Source organism: Neovison vison, chromosome 4, assembly GCF_020171115.1.
Source record: "Neovison vison isolate M4711 chromosome 4, ASM_NN_V1, whole genome shotgun sequence".
In the NCBI taxonomy this organism is placed as follows: Eukaryota; Metazoa; Chordata; class Mammalia; order Carnivora; family Mustelidae; genus Neogale; species Neogale vison.
The window spans coordinates 35,144,882-35,170,947 of NC_058094.1; the positions used below are offsets into that span (position 1 = coordinate 35,144,882).

Genomic DNA, 26,066 nt, shown 5'->3' on the forward strand with positions numbered 1-26,066 from the left:
GTACATCCTTTATTTAGCTCATTCTGCCCTAGCACTATTAATAGGAAACATAGCTCTGGTCTTTAGTAAAATATTAAGTATCTCCTTTTAATGGTCCTGTGTACACAACTAATAACAGCAATACATGATAAAGAATTCTGAAAATGATATGTAATAACAAATGAAAGGAATAACTATTATGTGTTATACCATATCAGACTATATCTTCTTTAAGAAATTTGTTTAATTCATGAGAGACTCTTAATCTCACAAAACAAGCTGAGGATTGCTGGGGGTGGAGGTTAAGGATAGGGTCGCTGGGTTATGGACATTGGGGAGGGTTTGTGCTATGGTGAGTGCTGTGAAGTGTGTAAGCCTGACGATTCACAGACCTGTACCCCTGGGGCTAATAATACATTATATGTTAATTTAAAAAAAAACTTAAAAAAATAAGAAATTTGTTTAATTGCAGGGTCAGCAAACTACAGTCTATGGACTAAATCCATTCCCTCTTAATTTTATTAAAACAGGCATGCTTGATACTTTTACTGTTTGTGGCTGCTTTGTGCTAAGATGGCAAAGAGGAGTCATCTCCACAAAGACTTTAGCTCACAAACCCTAAATAAAATGTCTGCTTTTTACAGAGAAAGTTTGCTGATCTGTTTTATTTTATCCGTTTATGCAGTGACATTTGTTAACTAATTTGTGTTCTGTATTTATTTTTAAATTAAAATTTCTATTTTAAAATAGTTTGATTTCCTTTTGTTGTTCTTAAAGTACATCATTGAAGTAATTTGACTTTTAAAAAGTTGTCCCCAGGGGCGCCTGGGTGGCTCAGTGTTAGGTTAAAGTCTTTGCCTTCGACTCAGGTCATGATCTCAGGCTCCTGGGATCGAACCCTACATCGAGCTCTCTGCTCAGGGGGGAGCCTGCTTCCCCCCTTTCTCTGCCTGCCTCTCTGCCTACTTATGATCTCTGTCTGTCAAATAAATAAATAAATAAAATCTTAAAAAAAAAAAAATCCCCAAATGTTAACATTTGTACATGTTAAATATAGTACAGTGATCAAAATCGGGAAATTAACAGTGATCAGTGCTTAATCTACAGTTGATTCACATTCCACTAACACCCTTTCCTCTGGTTCAGGAGTCAATCCAGGATCCTAAATTGCATGTGCTTGTCCTGCTTCGGTAGTTTCCTCTAATCTGGGCCAGTTTCTCAATCTCCTTACTTTCTGGACCTTGATGTGTTTGAAAAATGTCCGATTATTTTGTAGCATGTTTGAATTTGTCTATTTCCTCATGATTAAACCCAGGTGATACATTTTCTTTTTCTTTCTTTTTTAAGTCGTCTTTTTTAAAGTGGTTATCAGGTTCACAGCAAAAATGGGAGAAAGATACAGAGATTCCCTGTATACTCCCTGTTTCTACCCTGTATAGTCTCTTATTATCAACATCTCCTGCCTGAGCAGTCCATTTGTTAAAGCTGATGAAACTACACTGATCCATCAGTCTCATCCAGAGTCCATGGTTCCCATTTGGGGTCACCCTGGATGTTGTACATTCTGTATACAAATGTATGATGACATGTATCCTCCATCACAGTACTGGACAGAGTAGTTTCAGTTCCTTGAAAATCACCTGCACTCTGCCTATTCACCCCTCTCTCCCCTCTAACCCCTGGCAATGACTGGTGGTGTTACTATCTCTATACTTTGGTCTTTTCCGGAATGTTGTGTAGTTGGAATCCTGTGTCTGGATATACTACAGGTTACTTATGCGTTCACCTACTGAAGGACATCTTGGTTGCTTCCAAGTTTTGGCAATTATGAATAAAAATTGTGTGCAGGTTTTTTTGTGGATGTAAGTTTTCAACTCTAATACCACAGAGCACAATTGCTGGAACATACGTTAGGAGTATGTTTCATTTTGTGAGAAACTGGCTGCTGTTTTCCAAAGTGGCCGTACCATTTTGTTTTCCCACCAGCAGTGAGTGAGAGTTCTTACTGTTCCACATGCTCACCAGCAAAGTTGGTGTTGTCAGTGTTCTGGATCTAATAGGCATGTAGCAGTATCTCGTTGTTTTAGGTTCCATTTCCTTAGTGATGTATGATTTGGAACGTCTTTCTATATGCTACTTGGTATCTGTATTCACCAGAGAAGATACACAGATAGGTGTCTGTTATGGAGGGTCTCTGGCCCATTTTTTGATCAGTTGTTTTTTTTTCTTTTTAAGATTTTAATTTATTTGATAGAGAAAGAGTGCATGCACACACAAGCAGGGTAATTTGTAGGCAGAGAGAGGGGGAAGCAGGCTTCCCGCTGAGCAGGGAACCCTATGTGGGCTTTGATCCCAGGACCCTGGGATCATGACTTGAGTGGAAGGCAGACATTTAACCGACTGAGCCACCCAGGTGCCTCTCTATATAAGCTTTAGGCTCAGTTGTTGGTATACACAAAATAATATGCTAGGATTTTAAGTGGGATTGCAGGTGAGGCATTTTTGTCAAGAATACGGCAGAAGTGGTGATGTTCCCTTCTCAGTGCGTTGTGTTAGGTGGCCCACACTTGGTGCGTCTCTCCTAGTGATGAGATTACCCCTAATTAGTTAGATAAGGTGGTGGTTGCCAGATTTCTCAACTATAAAGTTACTATTTTCCCCTTGGTAATTAATATGTATTATGTGGGGAGATTCTTTGACTAAGTATTATATTTTTGTGCTTGGTTTTAGCATCCATTGATGATTTTTTGCCTTAAGTATTTCTGTGGTGTTGGCCAAATAGTTATTTTTAAAAATTTCTGTCATTCCTTTTACACTTACTAACTGGAATTCAAGCGCAGTGTAGTCTGTTCGCTTCCCACCACATTGCCTCCCCTTGAGACACTTTCTCCCCAGAAAGAGCATGGGCATCAGGTGTTAGTAAAGTGGAAAACACTGGGCTCCTTAATTTCAGCCCTTGGGTCCTGTGTGAGAGGGTAGTTCACAGGACCACCCAAATATGTTCCCAAATACCATTCCTAAAAATGGCTTGAACACTTCAAGTGCCTATAATTAATTGTTGATTACAGCTATAATGATTAGTTTAGCTCTCTGTGTTGTTTCTGAATGGATCACCAAGTTCAGCTTCCAGAATAATCTTTCACCTCTCAGTTGCTAAAAGACTTTGATGTGTTGGGGCGCCTGGGTGACTCAGTCGGTTGAGTGTCTGCCTTTGGCTCAGGTCATGATCTCAGGGTCCTGGGATCCAGTTTTGCATTGGGCTCCCTGCTCACCAGGGAGTCTGCTTCTCCCACTGCCTTCTGCTCCCCCTGCTTGTGATCTCTCTCTCTCAAATAAATCAATAAAATCTTAAAAAAAAAAATAAAATGCAGAGAGAAGCAATTTTTGAGTCCCCCTGCACATCCTTGCCCACACTGCCTTTGTGCCCACTTTTTTCCTGTCCTTCACTCTCCTATCCACACATATGTCCTAGAACAAATTCAGTGTGAGCTTTCTTTGGCATTTGATTCATGAGTTGCAGTATTGAGAAATGTCACAAATGTCACAGTGTCCACTAAGTCATTGCCAGTCGTTTGTTTACCTTTATTTGGCCTTGCAGATGTGTGCAAAGCGTAAGCAATCGAAGGCTGATTGTTTCTCTTGGCCTCCATGAAAATTCTCAGTTTGTTGATAGTGAAATTATGACCAAGTTATTTTGTAAATTAAGAAATTTTGCGGAGTCAAAATTATTTTTCTTTATGATACATTTCCCCCCCATGAGTTGCATAGTTGATGTTTATTCCTCTTTCTCTGTTGATTACACTTTAAAGAAGTTTGCAATTTATAGCATGTAATAGAGAATCTAGAACAGGAAGATCTTGAGACCCTAGAGGGGATTCTCATCCACAAATTTACCAGATGCAACAAAAAATGAAAAAGGCAATCTCCATGGACCGTGGTCCCCTACCCCTTCCTTCAAAGTCCAGGCTTGCTCCCTCTGAGTTGTGAATCAGGGAGTGAATTGTTTCTGTATTTGAGAGTTGAAATTGAAAGATTTTGGGGTAATTGGTTTTTCTTTCCCATCAGCATAGATAATTGATAATTGGCCATTTATTTTAACTGATCATTTTTTTTTAAAGATCTTATTTATTTGATACAGAGAGAGAGGTCACAAGTAGGCAGAGAGGCAGGCAGAGAGAGAGAGGAAGGGAAGCAGGCTCCCTGCCAAGCAGAGAACCCAATGCGGGGCTTGATCCCAGGACTCTGAGATCAGGACCTGAGACAAAAGCAGAGGCTTAAACCACTGAGCCACCCAGGCGCCCCTTTAACTGATCATTCTTAGAAATGCATAGCAGACAAAATTTATGGGACCTGTAGTATTTTTCTCTTTGGCCTTTTCACTGTCAGCAGGTATTTGTGCTAAAGATTTCTAGTTGCTCCTGGTTCTTCCCTTTAGATTTATCCTGGAAGATATTTCAAAAATCTTGTGGCTATTTTTATTAAACTCATCTCAGACCAGGTTAAGGATAAGAATACCAGATTTACTTGGAAGAGAGTCAGTTATACTCAGTAGTATGTTTAAAATGGGGATATTAGTATCTAAAGTCTCTTTATTCTGTGTGTTGTCACTGGATATAATAGCTGATGGGGTAAGCTGCTTTTCATTCATTTGAGCTACCATGTTTCCTTGGGCGTCTCATCTGAGCTAATAATTAGCACTGGATTTGGAGTGTAAAAGCCAAGCAGGTCACTGTAATTGTAAATAGTTGAAGCTGTCTAGGTGGGTAAGGTCGTAGGTAGTAGAGCTGTGACAAAGTAAGTGGCAGCTTTTTAAACAAGGCAGCTCATGAACTGATTATTACCAGAGGAAAATACAGAGCTATTGCTGCTAAATGCAAACTTCTATGCCTCACCTCCACCCCCCCCCTTTTTTTTTTTAAAAAATAAGCTCTCTGCCCAGTGTGGGGCTTGAACTGACGACCCTGAAATCGAGGGTCACATGCTCTACTGACTGAACCAGCCATGTGGCCCTCACTCCACCCCTTCTTTTGGTCCCCCAGAAGCTGTCATTCTGGATCTTTAAGTGAATATCCTGACTTAAATGTTGGAACTAATTAATATTTTCACGGAAATAAGTATATACACTGGGCCACGCACCAATCATATATATAGTGTGTGTGCATGTCTGTATGTATATATTCTTTTAAAGAAACCTTTTATTTTAAAACAGTTTCAGATTGACAGAAAAATTACGAAGATAGTACTGAGAGTTTTCATATATTCTGCACCCAGTTTCTAACGTTATTAATATCTAACATTGGTATGGTGAATTTTTTATAGTTAATGTATATTGATACATTATTATAATCCAAAGGCTAATAGTTATTGCTGTTTCCTTAGTTTCCTCCTGTTGTCTTTCTCCTGTCCCAGGATCCCATCCAGGATATCACATTACATTTATTCATCTCTTCAGGCTTCTCCTGATTGTGATAGTTTCTCAGATTTGCCCTTTTTCTTGATGATAATGATGATGGTGGTGGTGGTGGGGTTCTGTGTGTGTGTTTTAAACCAACCATCTGGGTTTTTGGACAAGACTTGGTCCTTGGGCTTTTAAGTTTGCAAGCTGGGGACTAATTCCTATGGTGTGATTTTCCTCAGTTGATTTTGAATCATTCTGTTACTTTGAGTACTGTGTAATAGGATCAGAATTGTAGGATTAATTCGATGAGCAAAGTTCAGGTAATAGAAACTGGTTTTCCCAGTACTTTTGAGTTTAATATTAAAAATTACATAGTTCACTAAAATTATAGATGGAATTATAGATTAATTGTATACTGTATTTTTTGACCATTACTAAATCTCTGTTAGTGTATGCTTGGTTCACTATCTTATTCTCTCTAGATAGTGAGTTGATTAGGGGAAGGAATGTTGAGGAGCTGTGAAGTAGGGAGACTGGTAGGTTGTTTGGATTGTAATAGAAGAAACACTCTGCACAGTGGGTATAAGTGGGAAAATGTGGTATACTTCTTGGTAACAGTCAAGTTAATGGGCAAATCAGAGATATTTTGACATAAGTCTTTCAGCTGACCTCTTTTGAGGGTTTGTATAGCAGAGAGTGCAAATTGGCAGCCATTGGTGTTTTGATGGAAGAATCCAGCAGCAAATTTGGGTATTTTAGGTTGGCTGATATGCTCCGCTCTTCCCTGTTATCTTAACGTCACTTACTTATGAGCCCCTCATGGAGATTTGAGTTTGTGATACCTGTAAGCTGTTATTATATCTGATCAGGTTTCTAGCATTATTTTCTTGGGGGAGAAATGGTATGCATTCCTTGGTGGAAATAAGCCACAAACTAGGACATTTTGGAGTGAAATTAATAGTTAGGCTCAGATAGTAGGTTTAAACAGGCAATATCTCAAGCAAACCAGGGCATATTGTCACCCTAAATATATATTGTTAAGACTTTTAGAATAGGGTTCTCTCTGTTTTCAAGTTAAAATAATATATTATTTCATATAATATATTTATAAAATAATATATTTAGCTTTGAATGTTAAAAAATTTCAAAAGTTGATCTGAGAGACTTTGATTCCTTAATAGGAAACCATGAAGTAGAACTGCTGCTTTCATATTTGATATGAATAACCTATTTATGTTTCATTGAGCCTTTATTTCTATTGCATAATTGTTACAATTCATAAAACTTGAAAATACGTTCTTTCTAGAATATTGCTTTCTTTTGATAACACATGGCTTAATTTTTTAAATCACATAACAAAATTTACGTCTTAGCCATTTTAAAGTGTACAGTTCAGTAATACTAAGTATATTCATGTTGTTGTGGAACAGATCTCCAGAATTTTTCATTTCGCAAAACTGAAAGTTCATACACATTTTAGCCCATTGATCTCCTCTCCTTAGCCTCTGGTCACTGCCTTTCTACTTTCTGTGTCTGTGAATTTGACTGCTTAGATATCTCATATAACTTAAATCATACGGGTTTTGTCTATTTGTGACTGGCTTCTTTCATTAGCATAATAGGTTCGTGCATGTTGTAGGCTGTGACAGGATGTTTTTCTTAAGGCTGAATAATATTCCAGTGTATGTATCTGCCACATTTTCTTTATCCATTCATCCTTTGATGGACATTTGATTGCTTCTACCTCTTGGCTGCTGTGAATAATGTTGCTGTGAATGTGGGTATGTGTATTCATATCCTTTACCCAGTTTTTAATGAGTTATTTTTTGTGTTAAGTGTAGGAGCTCTTTATATGCTCTGGATATTAGCCCATTATCAGATTTATGATTTGCAGATATTTTCTCCCATTTTGTAGGTTACCATTTCACTCTTTTTTTTTTTTTTTTTTAAAGATTTTATTTATTTATTTGACAGAGAGAGATCACAAGTAGGCAGAGAGGCAGGCAGAGAGAGAGGAGGAAGCAGGCTCCCTGCTGAGCAGAGAACCCGATGCGGGCCTCGATCCCAGGACCCTGAGATCATGACCTGAGCCGAAGGCAGCGGCTTAACCCACTGAGCCACCCAGGCGCCCACCATTTCACTCTTGATTATGTCCTTTGAGGCACAAAGTTTATAGGTTTGGTATAGTTCATTTTATCTCTTTTTGCTTTTAGTGCTTGTCCTTTTGGTGTCATATCTTAAGATTCCTGCCAGATCTAACATGAAGCTCTTCCCTTATGTTTTCTTCTAGGAATTTTGTTGCATGTGATATAACATAAGAGATAACTAATTTTCCCAACATCATTTGTTGAAGACACTGCCCTTTCCCCATTGAGTGGTTTTGGCACCCTTGTCAAAGATCATTTGACGGTGCACACAAGATTTTATTTCTGGGCTCTCTATACTGTTCCATTTGTTTATTTGTCTTTATGCCAGTAGTTCTGTAATAATGTTTCAAAATCACAAAGTATGAGTTCTCTAGAATTTTGTTTCTCTTTTTTTTTTTTAATTTTTATTTATTTATTTTTTAAAAAGATTTTATTTATTTATTTGACAGAGAGAGATCACAAGTAGGCAGAGAGGCAGGCAGAGAGAGAGAGAGGAGGAAGCAGGCTCCCTGCTGAGCAGAGAGCCCAATGCGGGACTCGATCCCAGGACCCTGAGATCATGACCTGAGCCGAAGGCAGCGGCTTAACCCACTGCGCCTCTTTTTCAAAATTGTTAGCTCCTGAAGTCTCTCCAGACTTCACATGAAATTTAGAATGAATTTTTCTATTTTTGTAAAAAAATAACCATTGGAATTTTGATAGTGATTGGAATGAATCTGTTGCTTTGAGCAATAAGGACATCTTAACAATATTAAGTCTTCCAGTTCATGAACATGAGGTTTGTTTCTTTTTATTTGTGCCTTCTTTAAATTTTCTTAGTCGTGTTTGAAAGCTTTCAGTATACAAGTTTCACCTCCCTGGTTAGGTTTATCCTTAAGGTTTTTTTTTTTTTTTTTCCTTTTCTTTCTGATGCTATTGTAAATGGAATTGTTTTCTTAATTTCCTTTTTGTTAATGGAATATACTTCTAATGCTCCTTTGTTTATCTTTGGTCTGTGAATGGTCATTACCATTACATTTATGAAATCTGGTACACAACTGAGATGAAATAATGGTTCATACTGTAGCCCTGAGAATGCAAAATACTGTTTTTCTCTAGAATTATCTTGGGTGGTTCTCAGGCTGTAGTTACAGATACACAGAAGCAATAGAGTACATCAGCGAGGGTAGAAAGCCATCAATAAATAAGGGTGACACACGTCAGGTTTTCTGGAGATTTTTTTTTCCATTTTACTGTGGAAACTTTTTAAAAAGTTTTGTTTTGTTTTTTTTGTTGTTTCTTTGTTTTTGTTTAGACAGAGATTGGGCTTTCCAGTTAAGTGATAAGAGATCGAGTAGTTGTATATTAATTTGAGAATTGTTATGGTGTATATAGTCAAACATTTTTAAGGGCAAAAGAGACTTGGAAAATCAAATTTAAACTAACTCTGTTTGCAGTGGGAGGTTGAAGGTCTCAGTCTTAGGTGAGTACAGTGAAGAGTAGTTAATAAAGTAGCTTTCTATAGATCGAATGATCTCTTAAGTATTAGATTGATTTTAAAGAGACATCAACCATACTCGATTTTTTTTTTTTTTTTTTGGTAAAAGAGACTGGCACTCTCATAATTTCTAAGGCTAATGTGGTTTGGGGGAATGTTTTCTTTAAGATCCAATTGAATGCAGAAAAGTAGTTGTTTATGGTTCTCTAGCTTAGTTGATTTGAAGATCCTTAATGCTTATGTTGGGGGCAGAAAGTGAAGATGGAAAAGGATGCCCTTTCTAAGTTTTCTCATACTTAAGAAAAAATTGCTAATTATTTTAAATAGTAGGTTCTTTTTGGTCAAGGTAGTTAATAGTGCTAAATATTAATGGATAGATAACCTTTGCAAATGATTGTTTCATTCCATGCAAAGCAGTTTGAGTCCTAAACTCTGAATTACACTTTTTTGTGTAACACATTGTTGATAGTTAACGTCTGATGAGTGTTTCATGAAGAGGCAGGGTATGTCCTATAACTCTTTCTAGGAGTGACTAGGAATACTTGGTATGTGGAGCTTCAAAACATGATTTCGAAAGATGCAAAAGTGTGATATATTCCTTTCTAAAGAGTGGATTTACATGTAAGCATTTAAGAAATTGAATCAGTTTTATTATAAGGCTCAGTTATATTACCTTGTTTTATTAAAGTACTGTAAAATGTATGTCAGACAAATAGCTTTGTCTTCACTTACAGAAATGAATGTGAGACACAAGGTGATCTTTTCTGAGTGATTGTTTAAAATGCTAATTCTCTAAATTTTTTATTATTTAGAAGTCGATGGAGTTCTGGAGTAGGTGGAAGTGGAGGAGGATCCTCTGGTAGGTCGTCAGCTGGAGCTCGAGATTCCCGCCGACAGACCCGGGTCATTCGGACTGGACGGGATCGAGGATCTGGGCTTCTGGGCAGTCAGCCCCAGCCGGTTATTCCTGCGTCCGTCATTCCAGAGGAGCTGATTTCACAGGTAGAGATCTTGAAGAACACTTCACATAAGGCAACAAAATAGGAGGAGATTTAACCGAATATCTTGGGCTGTCGTCCTGGCTCACAGCCATGGACTGTGAAATACTGCTTTTCTGTCATTGTGCCTATCATTCCTTGATAGTAGAATACTTATCAAGCTTTTTATCAAAAGACGATTTTGATAAAAGTGTAAGCAAAAGAGAATTAGCATAGCAGTCTTCTTTATTTTTTATTTCAGGCCCAAGTTGTCTTACAAGGCAAATCTAGAAGTGTCATTATTCGGGAACTTCAACGAACAAATCTTGATGTAAACCTTGCTGTAAATAATTTACTTAGCCGGGATGATGAAGATGGAGATGATGGGGATGATACAGCCAGTGAATCTTATTTGCCTGGAGGTTGGTGGATCACCATTGTAGTTTTCTCCTCTCTGAAGGAAGAGACTTTTTTGACTAGGGAATAGAATTTTAAAGTGCAGTGGATTTTCGGATGGTTTTTCCCAAAGTGGTAGATATTTCTCATTGGAGTGTTTAATTTGATCATAAAATACTTTTAAGGGAAAATGAGAAATGTTTTTGCTCAGTAGACTTGTGTTTGGTTCCAGTAGAGACATGGATGTATGTGTCTGTCTTTATCACTGGCTGACAGATGACTCTGGAATGTTGTTTTTTGATGTCCTTATTACTGAATATGTAAAAAATCTATTTAGATTTTAACTGCATTCATTATCTTTGTGCTGTTACAAATATATTAAATAGTTTTTTTTTTTCTTATGATTACTTAGTAGTTAGCCCAAGTGGCAATCATGCATTTCATGCTCTTTAAAATCTTTGTCTATAATGTTAACTTTATTTCCTAGGTAGTTATTACCTTTTTTCCTCAGGGTATATCAATAGTTAGCATCTCATTTTTATCTTATTTAATTTTCAGAGACCTTTCAGTGGTCTACAGATAATTTCCGTATCTGCTTTATTTATATTTGTTTCTGTTTATAGAGGATCTTATGTCTCTTCTTGATGCTGACATTCATTCTGCCCACCCAAGTGTCATTATTGATGCCGATGCCATGTTTTCTGAGGACATTAGCTATTTTGGTTACCCTTCTTTTCGTCGTTCATCACTTTCCAGGCTAGGCTCATCTCGAGGTAATTTTGCATTATTTCTTTGTGATCATTGGCTGGCTGTACAGAGAGATAGTGATAGAATTCACTGTGTTTGAACCTCTAATATTATAGTAATTATATAATAATAAATTACTACTTATTAGTGTTTTGAGTGCTTTGGTATTAAACTAGTTATTTTGATTTTGAAGAGCCACAGATAGTATTTTACTTTAGAGATGATCTTACCAACATTGTGGAATACTTATCAAGGGTTATGACTTATTTACCTATATTTTAATTAGGCATATGGATTCTGAACTAAAAGCAGAATTCTACTTTACAGTGACATGCAGCATTCAGAAAACAAGTCTCTTTAGTTTATTTGATTAAAATATAGTGATTATTCTGTTCATTTTAAATCTTGGTTAGCTGGAAGAGTGAAATATGAAAAAATTTAATAGAATGGGATTGGTCAGTAATAAATACATGAAAATGATTACCTTATTAAAATATTATTTTCAAAAGTTTGAAATCCTTCAAAGGTATAGTACGTAGTAGAGGTTAGAAGATTTTGAAATCATACAAATCTAAGACTTTCTGTTTGTCTGTTGGTATAGATTTAGCTTGTATTTTAACCTTATTAAGTCAGTCTTTTTACTTGCCAGAATGTAAAACTGCTTGATTGAAATAACATACAAGAAGCGGTTATATATTACTTACTGATCATTAGTAAACTGGAAAAGATGCCATGTTATATTAAGACCTTGCTGCAAATATCTAGTACTTAAAAGCAAAGTTTAAAAAATAACAAATCTCTGATGATCTTTTAATATATTGAACTTATAATGTAATAGCTTTAAATATTTTTAAATAAACCCACACTTGATTGCCTTAAATATATCAAGTATTGCATTTTCAAATATTCAATATTGAGCTCAAATAATGCCTTTAAATTTCTTCTCCCTTTTGCTTTTCTGTAGGTCATTCTGTGTAGGCATTATTTTTTATCTGAACCATATGAAATTGCTGGTACTTGACCATATTTGACCTGTATGGATGGCAATTTCATATAGTTCAATTTAATAATACTGTTTCTAGTCCTTATCCAAGTCCTGGAAAATATATTTTGATTACCTACTTAAAATAAATAATGTATGAGCAAACAAAAAGAACAGAACCAAAAACAAAGCTGGTTTCAGAGAGTTTGTAGGCTAATTGCAGGGGAAGCAATCTTTGTAAGGAACTCTTTCTGTAAAGATTATTAAAAGAAAAAAAGAAGCTTGTCTGATTCTCAGAAATGTGTAAATGAGACTGATCATGAAGATCTGCCTCTAAAATTAAACAAGGGCTTGAATTATAAAAATTTTTATAGTTAACGTTAATGGATTTGTATTGTAGCCTTTTCACATTTTTCCCCTGTATGTGTAGGATTTTGTTTTTGTTTTTGTTTTTTGTTTTCTGATAACTGAAGACACTCTTAACAAATACTCTTTTTTGGCTTACATATGTAACATGTTGAAATTCTAATTTATGCATATTTTCTAATAAATAAAGTTATGGTAAGCATTTTTAATGGAAGCCAAAAATTTTGAACTCCATTTTAAAAATCCAGTTTAAAGTAAAGTAATTCTGCTCTAAAAACATGTAGTTGGAATTCAAAAAAGTCTGCTTCTACATATAGTGCTTAAAAATACTAGTTTATAATTTTCATACCTTCACTTGAAAGAGTTAATGTTTTGAATGTTGCATGTCAGGCTTACTAGATATACATTTACATTAAATTTTTGTGAGTAGATAAACTGCTGTTAGTTGCATCCTGAAGGGTCTTTACTAGAGAGTGGCTTACTTTTATCCCACTGGTGTGACCCAATTGCATACCAGTTCTCCTTCTTCCCTTAGAGAGAGACTCTGAGCTGTTGCGTGAACGTGAATCCGTTTTACGTTTACGTGAACGAAGGTGGCTTGATGGAGCCTCATTTGATAATGAAAGGGGCTCCACCAGTAAAGAAGGAGAGCCCAACATGGATAAGAAGAACACACCGGTTCAAAGTCCAGTATCTCTAGGAGAAGATTTGCAGTGGTGGCCTGACAAGGTATTTGGAAAAATTCCCACCCTTTCCATTTAAATGGATTCCTGGCAAGCCCCACCCCCTCAAAAAGGTTTCTGTTTTACTTCAGATTTTTGTATTACCATTATTTAAACACACACACAGACGTAAAATGGTATTTTTGTTTTGTTTTAAAATAGACATAGAACATCTTTATTTGGCACTGTATGAGTCATCTTAGTGAGATATGCTCGGTGGTGCTATTATTTAGGTTTTTTGTTTTATTTTTTGTTTTTCCTGCTTGATGAAGTAAATCAGAGAAGTCGGGACTTGGAGTTCCAGATAACATATCAGCATTCTGTTTCAGGACTTGTTTTCTGGTGATAATTTTGCCAATAATTGATGGCCCTTTGTAGAAATTTGTTTTGTAAAGTCAGTGAGCCCCAGTTACTATGAGGCAAGTTCATGGTCATTGATACAAGGATGCATGTCAGGGCAAGATTAGGGATCTGTGTTTCTTGATTAGTTAGCTGTCCTGTTTCATGGCAGTGAATTCCAACAGACCCTTGGCTCTAAATGCCGTGGGAGACAAAGCTGTCTGAACAGGAATGGACTAGGGGACTAGTTGTGGTCTGCATCCTGAGGAGAAGTACGATGATTGGCTTCTAGAAAGCATCCAGGATTTGTTAAGTTAATTTGAATTTTTAAAAATACATTACTGCCGCGTCTGAAGCAGAGTATCTATATCCTGTTAATGCCATGGAGGTTTCATGTCGGAGGTGCTTGGTAACGGCTCTTGTGGGAAGCCATGTTTTCTGTCTCTCTTTTCATGCGCCTTTTTCTTATTTCCAGAGCCAGTGGGTAGGAAATTTTCTTAAGTAGAAGTAAAGTAAAAGAACGTAAGAACTTTGAGGTTAATTTCTAGCAGATACAGAGATTCTGATAGGGATTTCTTTTCTTTCTTTGAAGTTGAATTTGAATTCGGAGTATTAAAGGAAAATACTGTTTAGCTTTCTGAATTTGTTTATCTTTTATAGTAATTGTGAGTCTTGATGTAGTTCATTTATTTTCCTCTGTATTCAGCTCATGTGGAAAGCTTGAATGCAAGAAGGAACATGAATTTTAATCAGTCTCTTTGTAAGCAAAAGGTTATTCTGTTTTCTTTGGCAGCTGACAAACTTTCCCTGAATTGGCATTCTCTTATTTCCATAAAACTAGACATGTCCTAAGTTCTGCTTTCATTCCATATGGTAGAAGGTGATTTAAACCTAGGCCTCTCCCCTCACGTCCCTCCCCAACCCCCTGCCTTTCCCCCCCCTTTTTTCCGTACATTGTTTTATGTTTCCTATTTCTCTTGCCTGGATCATATTAGGTTGGCTCTCCTCTGTGTTGGCAGGAAGTAATAGAGGACTCAAGAATTTTGTTTTAATAATGCCATCACATATATATTAGTCTAGGCTTCTTTATCATGTATTATTTTTGATGAATGAAAGTATTTTGAACAGTGCAAATTTAATAAGCTGCTTTCCTGGCCAGTGTATGCTCTCATAGATTTAGCCAGTCTTTGTTGGTCTTTACCTTTGGCCTGTTTTTAAAAAGTACAGCTTATTTTCAGAGACAGTTAATAACTACATCATGAAACGCACTAGTGTGTTACTTCCTTCATGTTTAGCTATTGAATGAAGGAGGAATAGGAGTGTGTCAAACAAAGTATATCCTACCTATAGCGTTTTTTCTATAAAATACCTTATTTAAAATATTGTCACTGAAACAGAGGATCATGGGGGGTGAGAGGGAAAAGTAAAACAAGATGAAACCAGAGATGGAGACAAACCATAAGAGACTCTTGATTGTAGGAAACAGGTGAGGGTTGCTGGAGGGTAGATGGGTGGGACGATAGAGTAACTGGGTGATGGACATTAAGGAGGGCACATGATGTTATGAGCACTGGGTATTTTATAAGATTGATGAATCACTGAACTCTACCTCTGAAACTAATAATGTATTATATGTTCATTAATTGAATTTAAATAAGAAAAAATGTCACTGGAAAAGATCCACTTATTATTAGCTTATGATTGGAATTTAGACATCAAAAATAACAGTTTAGGGAAAGAAAATAGCTTAAGCCTAATCAAACTTTTAAGCATTGTCACAGTTATCAGCAAGTACCAATCAGTGATATGAGGGCGACTGCCACCCTCAGAGGATGCAGAGAGCTATTAAAGGGAAAAAGACCTGGCCTACAGCTAACTTTCAGACAACATGCAGAACTATCTTGAAGGGGCATAAGATCAATACTACATGCAGAAATAGGTAATATGTGGGACTGTATTGGTCCGCCTGAATTGGAGGTGGTGATCCCTTAGAAGTACAAGGGTTTTGGGGGACAGCTTGATAGGTGATCTAGGGTCAGGTGGAGAGTGCAGGGAGATAAAGCGTTGTCAGCACACACTACTTAAAAGTAGTGTCTTTCTCTTTTTTCTTTTTTGAGGGGAGAGAGGGGTGAAAGAATGCCTCCCAATGTAATTTCAGAAATGAAATTTTTAAATTGTAAGTTTGGGTAGTAAGCATAGTATTTTCACTCTGTGTTTTATAAGGGTTCATGAGAAATTCCATTGGTAAATTTTATGTGGATTAGTACTGACTTTCCTAACACCTCTGTAGAGAAACAGCACCTTCTTCCAGAATCCTCACCATTTTGTAGGCTAATAAATTAGTTCCTTTAATAGTGGAGTGAGTGCTCTCTTTTCATTTCTTTAAAACCTTTTATAGTATAATCTTGAACTGAAAATATTTTAGGTAACCTTAGATTTAAATATTTCCACGAGTTATTCTTTGAGCTAAATGTCAAAGCTAGTATATGTAAGAACATACTTGGGAATGCTTATGACTGGTGGTGGGACTGTAAATTGGTGCAGACACTATGGAAAACAGTAGGGACGGTCCTCAAAAAATTAAAAATAGTACTACCATATTATCCAGCAGTTCCACTTCTGGATGTTTATACAAAGAAAATGAAAACACCCCAAAGATACACGTACCTTTGTGTTCATTGCAGCATTATGTAGAAGAGCCAAGACATACGGAAATAACCTTAAGTAGCCATCATTGGGTTGTGGGTAAAGAAGATGTAATACATATATATACTCACACATATACTTGAATATTATTTCTCCATAAAAAAGAAGGAAGTCTTGCTGTTTATGACAACATGGATGGTACCTCCAGGGCATTATGCTATATGAAATAATTCAGAGAAAGACATACTGTATGGTCACTCTTATATCTAGAATCATCAAATCAAAACACCAGCCTCATAGATACAGAGAACAGATCCGTGGATACTGGAAGCAGGGTATCGAAAAGTAAAATGATCCCAGGGTCCTGGGATCGAGCCCTGCATCGGGCTTTTCGCTCAACGGGAAGCCTGCTTTCCCCCCCCCCCCCAACCGCCTGCCTCTCTGCCCACTTGTGATCTCGGTCTGTCGAATGAATAAATAAAATCTTTTTAAAAAAAATTGTTTTTTAAACAAAAACAGGCATAAAAGTTTTTCCCCGTACTCATTTTTCAGCATCTTAAAAAATATGATGTTGAAAGCTCCATGAAGACAGAGGTGAGGGTCATCCAGTCAGTGTTAATTTAATAACCTTGATTCAATGCATATTTCGTTAGGCCTCTTGCTTAGGTGTTAGGGTAAGAGTTTTGTAGAAAGCAGAACAATGATGTTAATGCTCTGGAGTAAGTACCATTGTAGAATTAGGTACAAGAGGCTCTGGGGAACCACAGGAGGCCAGAGCAGTTGCCACGAGTGTGGACTCTAGAGCCAGACTCCTGGAGTGTTCATATCCAGGCCCTGCCACTTACTAGCTGTGTAGCCCTGGTCAAGCCCTTTAATCTCCCTGGGCCTTTGTTTCTCATCTGTAAGATTGGGATAGTAATGGTTTTTACATTGTGAGATTGTTAGAAGAGGTAAATGACTCAGTATATGTAAAGTGTAAAGAGGAAGGAGAAGCAGGGTCCTGTTCTACAGACTGAACAGGTTCTGTAGGTCATAGAAAGGTAGGAACCCAGTGGGTATTCCAAGTGGGACCATGTGGCAGTTGTATTTTGTGTGCCAGATTCTCTGCTGGTACAGAGTTGGGCACAAGCTGAAAGAGATACAGACCGTGTCCTTGGTCTCACTGGACTATAAAATGCAAGAGATGAAAACATTTCATTACGGTAGTAATATAGCATACTAGGAAATTAATGGGTAGTCTAGTCCATATCTACCTAAGGGAGAAATGGAGGGGAAGGCCTTTAAGTCCAAGATCCAGGTCACAGTTGAAGTAGCTAAGTTTATACTAGTTTTTGAGTCATTTTACTCGAGAATGTCAACATTCTTAATTAGGCTTTCCTGTCTCTTCATCCATCATTCCTCCCTCCCTTCCCAACACTCTGCTGTCCCCCATTTCTCTCCCTCTTGCTGTTTGCTTTTCATACTTTGTATTTCTGGAAGTAGCTGTGATAATTCAGTTACGTTGGTAAGAAGATGCAGTCTTGCCACTAGGTGGTTATCTCACATGGCTTCATGTCACTTTTTAGTCGTTTTGAAATGTACTTTTCTTAGACTAGAAATTTCGTTTTATGTTGCTGAATGTCTACGTGGCAAAATGTAACTATATATATATTTATGCCAGCCTACTTCCAACAAGAATCTGAGGTGACTTATAAGGGAAAAAAGATGCAGCTCCAGTCACGAAAGACTTAACCAAGAGAATCCCCAGATAAGAGAGAAGAGACGTGGGAGGGAGAGGAAGGAGTAAAGTTACACAGAAATCCGTGCTGAGTAAATCTGCTGAAGCTGAACATAAAAATAAAAACTTTGCTTTGTGCCCCATTAACAGACAGACGCTTTCAGTTGAAAGCACGCACAGATCCTTTATTTTCAGCAAATTGTGAGAGAAGCGTGTGGTGAGAGTCGTGTGGTGGGAGATGAAGGTGGGGCAGGCCGGTGCTGTTAATTTGCAGCCCCGTTCCTTACTGTTGTGGATCGTTTTCATATGGTCTGAGTGAAGGACGGCAATTAGATTCGCACCGGGTCTTCTGAGTTGTAGAGTTGCGTTTGAGTCTCTGTTTCCGTGACTGGTGGTACGAGCAAATAGCCCCTTGCTTGAGCTGCTGGAGCAGCCGGTGGATCAGACTTGTTGATGGTACTGCTTTACCTGCCTGGTGCCAGAAGGGCAGGTTGAGAGGGGAGAGGTCTTTGTTGTTGTTGTTGTTTTATTGACACTTGGAAGCGTCCAGGTAGTAGTACCTATTAAGAATTAGCTAATGTGTCACAGATGCAATTTAATAATGAAATAAGAGCAGAAGCAGAAAGGGTCATAAAGAAGGAAAGAAGGCAGGCATAAGGAGACTAGGGAAGGAAAAATGAAGTGGTGAGGAAACACAGTTGACCAGATTCCATGGAGTGACCTTTAGTTGTAATTCCATCCACTTCAAGCATAATACATGGTACATTCCTGTTGGTGCTGGTACTTACTGGGAAAGCTAGTGTTGGCTGGTAGTAGGCAAGTTAAAAGAAAAAGAAGAAGGTAAAATCCAGGTTTTCTGGGAGAGGCTTAGGAATAGAAAGACCAACTTTTTCAAAATTGATGTCACAAAATGTAGATGTGGTCAGCGGCGTTCATGCTGCTGGACTATGTGCTTTGCAAGTTTTGGCCTGTAGGTAATTCCTATCTTATATTTGACAGTTTCTGTCTCCTTTTGGGGAGGGATTTCTAGTTTGACTGATTACCTCAGTTCAGTTACTTAGTGTCCTTCAGACAATTGGAAATTCATTGAGTACTTCAACCACTAGTGACTTGATTTTTGTTTAAAAAAAAAGAGGGCTACAAACTACTAATCTTTAAGGAAACATGCATATCTACTTTTTCCTGTTGGGTAGAAGCAGGCCCCAACTTGCTCAGAGGCAGCCATTATTACTTAATTAAAATAATAAAAACAATGTTTTCTATGGCATTATGAAATGAGTGAGCTAAAATACTGTTCTTTTGTGTTGTGTTTGATTTTTTTTTTTATTTCTTTACATAACGAATCTAAATAAGGGCAGAAGCAATAGGTGATTATTCCATCATCCTCCTATGGTTGGACACAAAAATTTTCCACATTGTCCATAATGGATTTTCAGGGTCTTTGGAGTTCAGTTAGCTCATTCACGACTTAACCTGGGGAACGCTGGCCTATCTTGGGAGGATATAGATAAATCACTTCTGAGGGCCCTTGTGCACCATACTCTTGCTGTAAGGATGATTTGTTTAGGATTATACTGCTCTGGCAAGGCCTTTTAACTTGGAGAAGTTGGAGTTAAAATTCATTTGTTCGTTCAGTTATCCGGGTGCTCCTGCTCTGTGCCATGCACCAAGCTGACCTTTGGGAATGCAGGGGTGACTACGGTGCAGACCCTCCCACAGGGGATTCAGTGGGGGAAGACAGACATTCGCATGCAGTATCCCGTGTTCACGGTGTGTGATCAGTGGTAGACTGATGGCGTGCGCACAGTGCTCGGGGTTCACGGTGGCGAATGACTAATACCACCTGAGGGATTTGGCAGAGACTTCACAGAGGAGATGATATCCGAGCAGCATTTTTAAGGTTAAGTAGGCACTGACCAAGATGCAGAGGCATTCCAAACATATCAGGCATGGGGCCCGAGTCATGAAAGGGCATGGTGTATTTGTGGAACAATGAGAAATTCAGACTTGCTGCATGTAGTAGGGAGTAGGAGAAGAGCAAGATGGAGCAGGACTGCGAGTGCCCCAGGCAACCCGCCACAGGGTTAAGATGTTCCGTAGTCACTAGGAAGCAGACAGTTCTTAGAGAAGTGACATGATGAAAATTGTGAGTTTCTGTTTATTTTTTTACGAGGTGAGCATTGTTGGCACTGTGGGAGAAGGATAGGAATAGGACACAAATCAGGAGTCTCTTTGGAGACTGGTAGAACTGTGGAAAGGAATTGTGAGCATTTCAAGAAAAGCAGTGGCAGCAGGGACCAAGGAAGGGAAGAATCTGAGGAATCCGAGGCAAAGACAGCTCTGGTTCACTCGTCACTGTGTTGTTGAGAGAGAAGAGGAGGTGACCTAGTGCCCAAGTTTTCATGTCTCTCTCCTGTTACAGGGTGGGTGATGGATGTCACTCATGGAGAGGGCCTGCAAGGGGCGTGCAGCTTTGAAGGATCTGATACATTCATTTTATAGACGTTCGGGTGCTTTCAGACATCCGGTAGATAACTCCTGCGGGATTAGTGTGGTGGTGAGAGATTTGGCGCCCCAGTGGCTGCTGTCCATTAGGCTGAGAGCGGAGCATATTTTGTATAAAGGGACAAGAACAGAATCTGGGGCAGGGAGTGCATGATGGTAGGAGGGAGATGGAGACAGTAGCCATGAAAATGGGAAGAAGACCACTAAGGGGTAGTGTGACCTGTGAATAAGGGACAGGAGAGGTTCCAGAACAGATGAACAGGGTCAAATGGTTGGAAGAGCTTAAAGAGAAGATGGGTTAATTAAACTCTTGAGGCTGATACGGTACGGTTCTAGCTCTGAGTGAAAGCTGGTAAAAGTGAAGCATATGCCAAGCAATTCACTTTACCATGAGTAGGACTGGAAGAAAGATTAGTTTGAATGGTTGTTGGGGTTACGGGAGAGACTTATAGCCCATGTGTGCAGGTTGCCTTTTGATACGAAAGAAGGATGCTGCTTTTCTGAGATGAAGGTGGGGAGGAGAGGAGAATGGTGTTTTTTTTGTTAAACAAATCAAGAAGAACAGGCATATTCAGCAAGCTTGTGCTTTTCTGGGTGAGTAGGAGGTAAAGTTGGGGGCCGAGGAACCACAGTTGAATTTGAGCACTTACTCGTGCTGGGCTCTGTGCTTTTGTACCTTACGGATGTTAGCGGTCTTTGGTTTTTTATCCTCTCCCCCTTAGAGGTAAAGAAAGAGGGTTCAGGGAAATGATAAAACCTACCCAAAGTCACATGTTTGATAAGTGTTGGATCCCGGTTTTAGGGGCTCACGGGATCAGATTCGGTTATCCTTTAAGCAAAGAAGGCTAAGGAAGTGAGGCAGAGATGTTAGGATTTGATTCAGCAAGCGGCCTTGGAGAGAGTTGATGACGCTTTTCAGACCCCTGTGGCGAAGGGAAGAGAGGAATTGCTGACTTGTAGAACTTCACATTTGGTCTCCCATCCCTCTGTGGAATGACTTGAAAGTAGGGCTGATGTTGTTAAAATAGAAGATTAAAATGCATGTTCTTTCAGTACACCGCTGCGGCATAACCTGTAGTTACATTATAAATTGTGGCTGACTTCATAGGCTTCAGCTGAGCACTGCGCCCATCTGACCAGATAAGATTGGAGTTTGACAGAAAAGCAGAATGACATCATTGGTTCAGCATACTTCAGAGCCAGAATTCCGAAGAGAAGCGGTGTATAGACCAGTAGCAAAAGTGTAACCAAAAGTCTCTTACCTGGCAAGTTTCGCTCTGTGATTTCTGGGTAGCGTCACGACTCGGATTGTATTAACATATTAATGTGAAAAAATTATTATTGATACTCATTTACATTTATTGTCTTAGATTTTTAGAATTTATTTGCATTGAACTCCTGGAGTGAAGCTGGTCCTAGTGTTGGGGGTTATTGTTAAGCTGAACTTCTGGCATGTGCTTTACCTTAAAACATTAAATGAACTTCTGCCTTTAAATATATATATATATATATATATATATATATATATATATATCACACACACACACATATATATATGAAAAAAAAAACCCAAAACAAACAAAAAAAACAACATGTAGACCTTTGTTTCAACAGCTTGGAAGAACCTAGAGGGAAGCAGTCTTCTGTCTTGACATTTGACTCTCCCAGCTGCAGCTTCTTAAGCTTCTTACTGTTGTTTCTTCATTTGGCAATTTATTGAGTGTGCCTACTCTGTGCACTGTTCTCTGAAGCGGGGCTATGGGGGTGGACCAGACAAAGCTTATATTCAAGTGAATAAACTATCAATGAGTAATACGGTATGTCAAGTTGGGAAAGGTCGTTACCTGAAAAGAAAGTAGAGTAAGGAGACGGAAGATGAGAGTGGCGGTTTTGTAGGCGGTGTGGTCAGATGTTTCATTTGAGCAGGCTTGATGAAGGAAAGGGGTTGAGTCACCTAAGAAACAAGGCAAGAGAATACCAGGGACTTGGCAGGTCCTGCAGGCGTGGTCCAGGAGCCGAAAGGAGGTGCATGTGCCGGGAGTACAGGGAGTGAGTTCAGGGAGCAGCCAGGGCCGGGGTCTTGCAGGCTGTGCTGAAGACTTGGCATAGGTGTGATTTACATGCTCACAGAATGAATCCAGGTTTGATGAAGTGATTAAAGCCATTTTAGGTTTGGCGATTATTACATCTATCCTCTTGTACAATTTTTCACTTTATAGGATGGAACAAAATTTATCTGTATTGGGGCTCTATATTCTGAGCTTTTGGCTGTCAGCGGTAAAGGAGAACTTTATCAGTGGAAGTGGAGTGAATCTGAGCCTTACAGAAATGCACAGGTATGTTACCATATTAAAGCTGCATTGAATGGTGCTACATATTGACACACAAAATGGTAATTGTGTTTCTTATACTTTTGAAGAATCCTTCACTACATCATCCACGAGCAACATTTTTGGGGCTGACCAATGAAAAAATAGTCCTGCTGTCTGCAAATAGCATAAGAGCGACTGTAGCTACAGAAAATAACAAGGTACAGAACACTGGGCATTGCTTGAGAAACATTTCACGCTTAAATTCTTGGTTTTCTTCCTCTCCCTGCCCCTTCTCCATCTTTTCATTTTCTGTCTTTCTAACTAGATCCACAAGCACAAAGCATCTCAAACCTAAGAGAGTAATCTCATGTATAATCTTTTGTTGCTGGTTTGTCCCTATATTATATTATCCCTTTTGGGGGGAGTTTTGTCCTTTAAGGGAAGGAAACAATATTCAAGATAGGGCTGACAAAAGAGGAGCTACTGAAAAGCTGAAGAGATGGACTGGGAAAGTATGGGGTGTGATACCTCGGGTTATCAGTTTGACTTTCGAGTTACTAAATTCTTTTGAAAATTGTTGAGGCAGATGTTTAGTTTTGATTAATTTTTTAGAGATGGCTTCAAACATTCAATAACTGCTACTTTGATTTATGTGTATGAAGAAAATATTTTGGGCTCTAGTCTTAATTAAGAATCTTTTCTGAATTACTTATTTTTCTGGCATTTAACAGAGCATTTTAGAATTCTAGTCCATAGAGTATGTCTGTCTTTTCCTAGTTTTGACCACATCCTTTTCAACAGATTTTTTGTATTTTATTTACTTAAACCCTTATTATTTTACTCTTTAGGTTGCTACATGGGTGGATGAAACTTTAAGTTCTGTGGCTTCTAAATTAGAGCACACTGCTCAGACTTACTCGGAACTTCAAGGTGAACGGATTGTGTCTTTACATTGCTGTGCCCTTTACACCTGCGCCCAGCTAGAAAACAATTTATATTGGTGGTGAGTATCACAGGGAGAGGGAATTCCTTATCAGTGAATGCTTTTAGGTGCATAGATAGGTGCTTTGAGTAGTGGAAGGTTGGTCAAAAGATAATGCTTCATGGAGAGGGAAATTTCACTATGGAGCAAAGTAATATTAAAAAAACCCTTAAAATGTTTTACAAGTAATGCATACTTTAGTGACTATCATTATAGAATTTTACGAAAGTATAAAGTAAAAACGAACATCACTTACTGTCCTACAACCTAAAGATAACTACTGTTAGAATTCAGAAGTATTTAATCTTATTTTCCTGTACGTAAATATGTACTTTGCTTTACATAATTGGAAGCATAGTCTTTAGGGTATTTTTTTCATGCTTTTTTTCCATTCAGTAGTATTGCTTAAAATACAGTTTTAAAGGTTATTGAAGTATTTCATTGGATGAATATTCTATGCCTTCCTTAATTATTCTTTTACTGTTAGGGATTTTAAATGTGTTTTCTGTTGTGTTTTAAGGAGTTAGTAGTAAATTTGCATTGGCAGAAATATTATATAGGGGAATCTACTAATGAGATATAGTTGTTTGGAAGAAAATTTTGGGTGATGAGTTTTCTGTAAATTTTAATCCCTGAAGGCTTAATAAAAAGGAACCAGTTATGTGTTAAACCTATGATCAAGTTATTAAGAATAAGTTGTACATGCTAATACTATTCTGAAGCAAAAATACTGTAATATATGTAATTTCAAATTTATTTAATAGGCTTCTTTGCTGCTTGTTTGACCAATTTATACGTTTTCTTTTTAGGGGTGTAGTCCCTTTTAGTCAAAGGAAAAAAATGTTAGAGAAAGCTAGAGCAAAAAATAAAAAGCCCAAATCTAGTGCTGGTATTTCTTCAATGCCGAACATTACTGTTGGTACCCAGGTAAGTGATTAGAATGAAATGTGTCTTAAGGGACAATGTTTCTCTTCAAAATCACTTTCTTCCCCTGTAAGCAGTTTTACAAATGAATGTCATTCAAAGTACCAGATTCCAGTAGCATGTATGTGTTCTTTATTCAGTAGCTGATTAACAGAGATTTCTGCCCCAGTGTCAGTAGGCTTCCCTATGAGGCAGGGTTCCCAGATTTGCCTAATTTTAAGAACCACTTGGATCTCCTTACCTGAAACGTTCCTTCAGTTTGTTGGAGGGTATGGCCTGAACATCAGCAGGCAGTAAACAGCGGGGCAGTTTGATACTGCTCTCAGGGATGTTGTCAGCGTAAGGCAGGAGGCGTCGTCAGATCTCTGTCTCCACAGTTTCTGTTGTTTGAGTCCGAGATGGTCTTATGTGCCTGTCTTCTAGATAGGTAATTTTTCCAGTACCTCTGTGGAGCAGAGTGTGTTCCGAGGACTTTTGCTGGCTTCTCCATTCTTGCAGGGAATCTGCAGAGTCCTCTCTCCTCTGTTTACGTATCTGTGTGAAGCTGAATTGTCTTAATACACTTGAGTCCTAAGTGCTGTATCATAACAGATGGGATGCAGAAGCAGACATGGGAATGTCTTCTGTTAAATCAGATATTAAGAGATTTGCAGAAATGTAAATAATGCTGCTTTCCTTGCTATTCTTTTTGAGAATGTAGTTATAGTTCATAAAATTGTTTCTATTAACTTGGGGTTTATTATTGTTAAATATTTACAAGCTTCTCAGTTTTAATAATACATTAAGTACCAACTAGATAGGACCCAAATAAAAGATTTTTGAGTCCTCAGTAATATTTAATAGGGAGAAAGGGTTCTGAGACCAAAAGAGTTTGAGAACTGTTGTTATACTTCTCATTCATTAGATTCTCTAGTAATTTTATCTTCAGGATAAAACTCGATACATATATTCATTGTAGCAAATGCTGAAATAAATATTTTAAGGGCTTTGAAATCCCTGTCACTTAGACAGTTTTTTATTTCTTTTACTTACGCAGGGTGGTGCTAATTTTGTCATCTTGCACTTCCCTTCAATTGTTTTTTTCTCATCACAAGGTGGTATTGCTTAGAATCCCTATGTCTTAAAAAATCGTCACCATTCTTTGCTGTACTTTTCAGCAAAGCCCAGCTTAAATGTACCCATTTTTATTTGTGTCTCTTTTGTTGCTGAGCGAGGGTCATATTTGCAGCTGTCTTGTTCTGACTCCTTTCTTGGCCTCCCAGCTAGGAAGTTTTCAGTGATTATCCACTATTTTGAAATTTTTGTTCAGCCTTCATTATTTATGTCAGTTGCTTTGGACAGATCTTTCTCTTTAAGAAGCTCTCCTTTTCCTGTTTAGTCCATGTTCTGATTTTTGATGTTCTCCAGTTCTTTGTTCACTGGACTCACATAATAGCAGGATATCCTAGCA

General features: G+C 38.1%; 1 protein-coding gene across 5 annotated transcripts in view; it reads left to right on the plus strand.

The window, feature by feature from the left end:
* Nucleotides 1-26,066, plus strand: part of UBR5 (ubiquitin protein ligase E3 component n-recognin 5) — a 135,221-nt gene that overhangs the window by 46,391 nt on the left and 62,764 nt on the right. For 4 of the 5 annotated variants that reach the window (XM_044245186.1, XM_044245181.1, XM_044245182.1 and 1 more), the window contains 8 exons: nucleotides 9,814-10,003; nucleotides 10,241-10,400; nucleotides 10,998-11,147; nucleotides 12,987-13,198; nucleotides 22,618-22,734; nucleotides 22,818-22,928; nucleotides 23,559-23,713; nucleotides 24,502-24,619. In XM_044245186.1, coding sequence (XP_044101121.1) covers nucleotides 9,814-10,003; nucleotides 10,241-10,400; nucleotides 10,998-11,147; nucleotides 12,987-13,198; nucleotides 22,618-22,734; nucleotides 22,818-22,928; nucleotides 23,559-23,713; nucleotides 24,502-24,619 — 1,213 coding nt within the window. The remainder of the gene's footprint in view (nucleotides 1-9,813; nucleotides 10,004-10,240; nucleotides 10,401-10,997; nucleotides 11,148-12,986; nucleotides 13,199-22,617; nucleotides 22,735-22,817; nucleotides 22,929-23,558; nucleotides 23,714-24,501; nucleotides 24,620-26,066) is intronic. The other variant, XM_044245183.1, reaches the window with a different exon arrangement.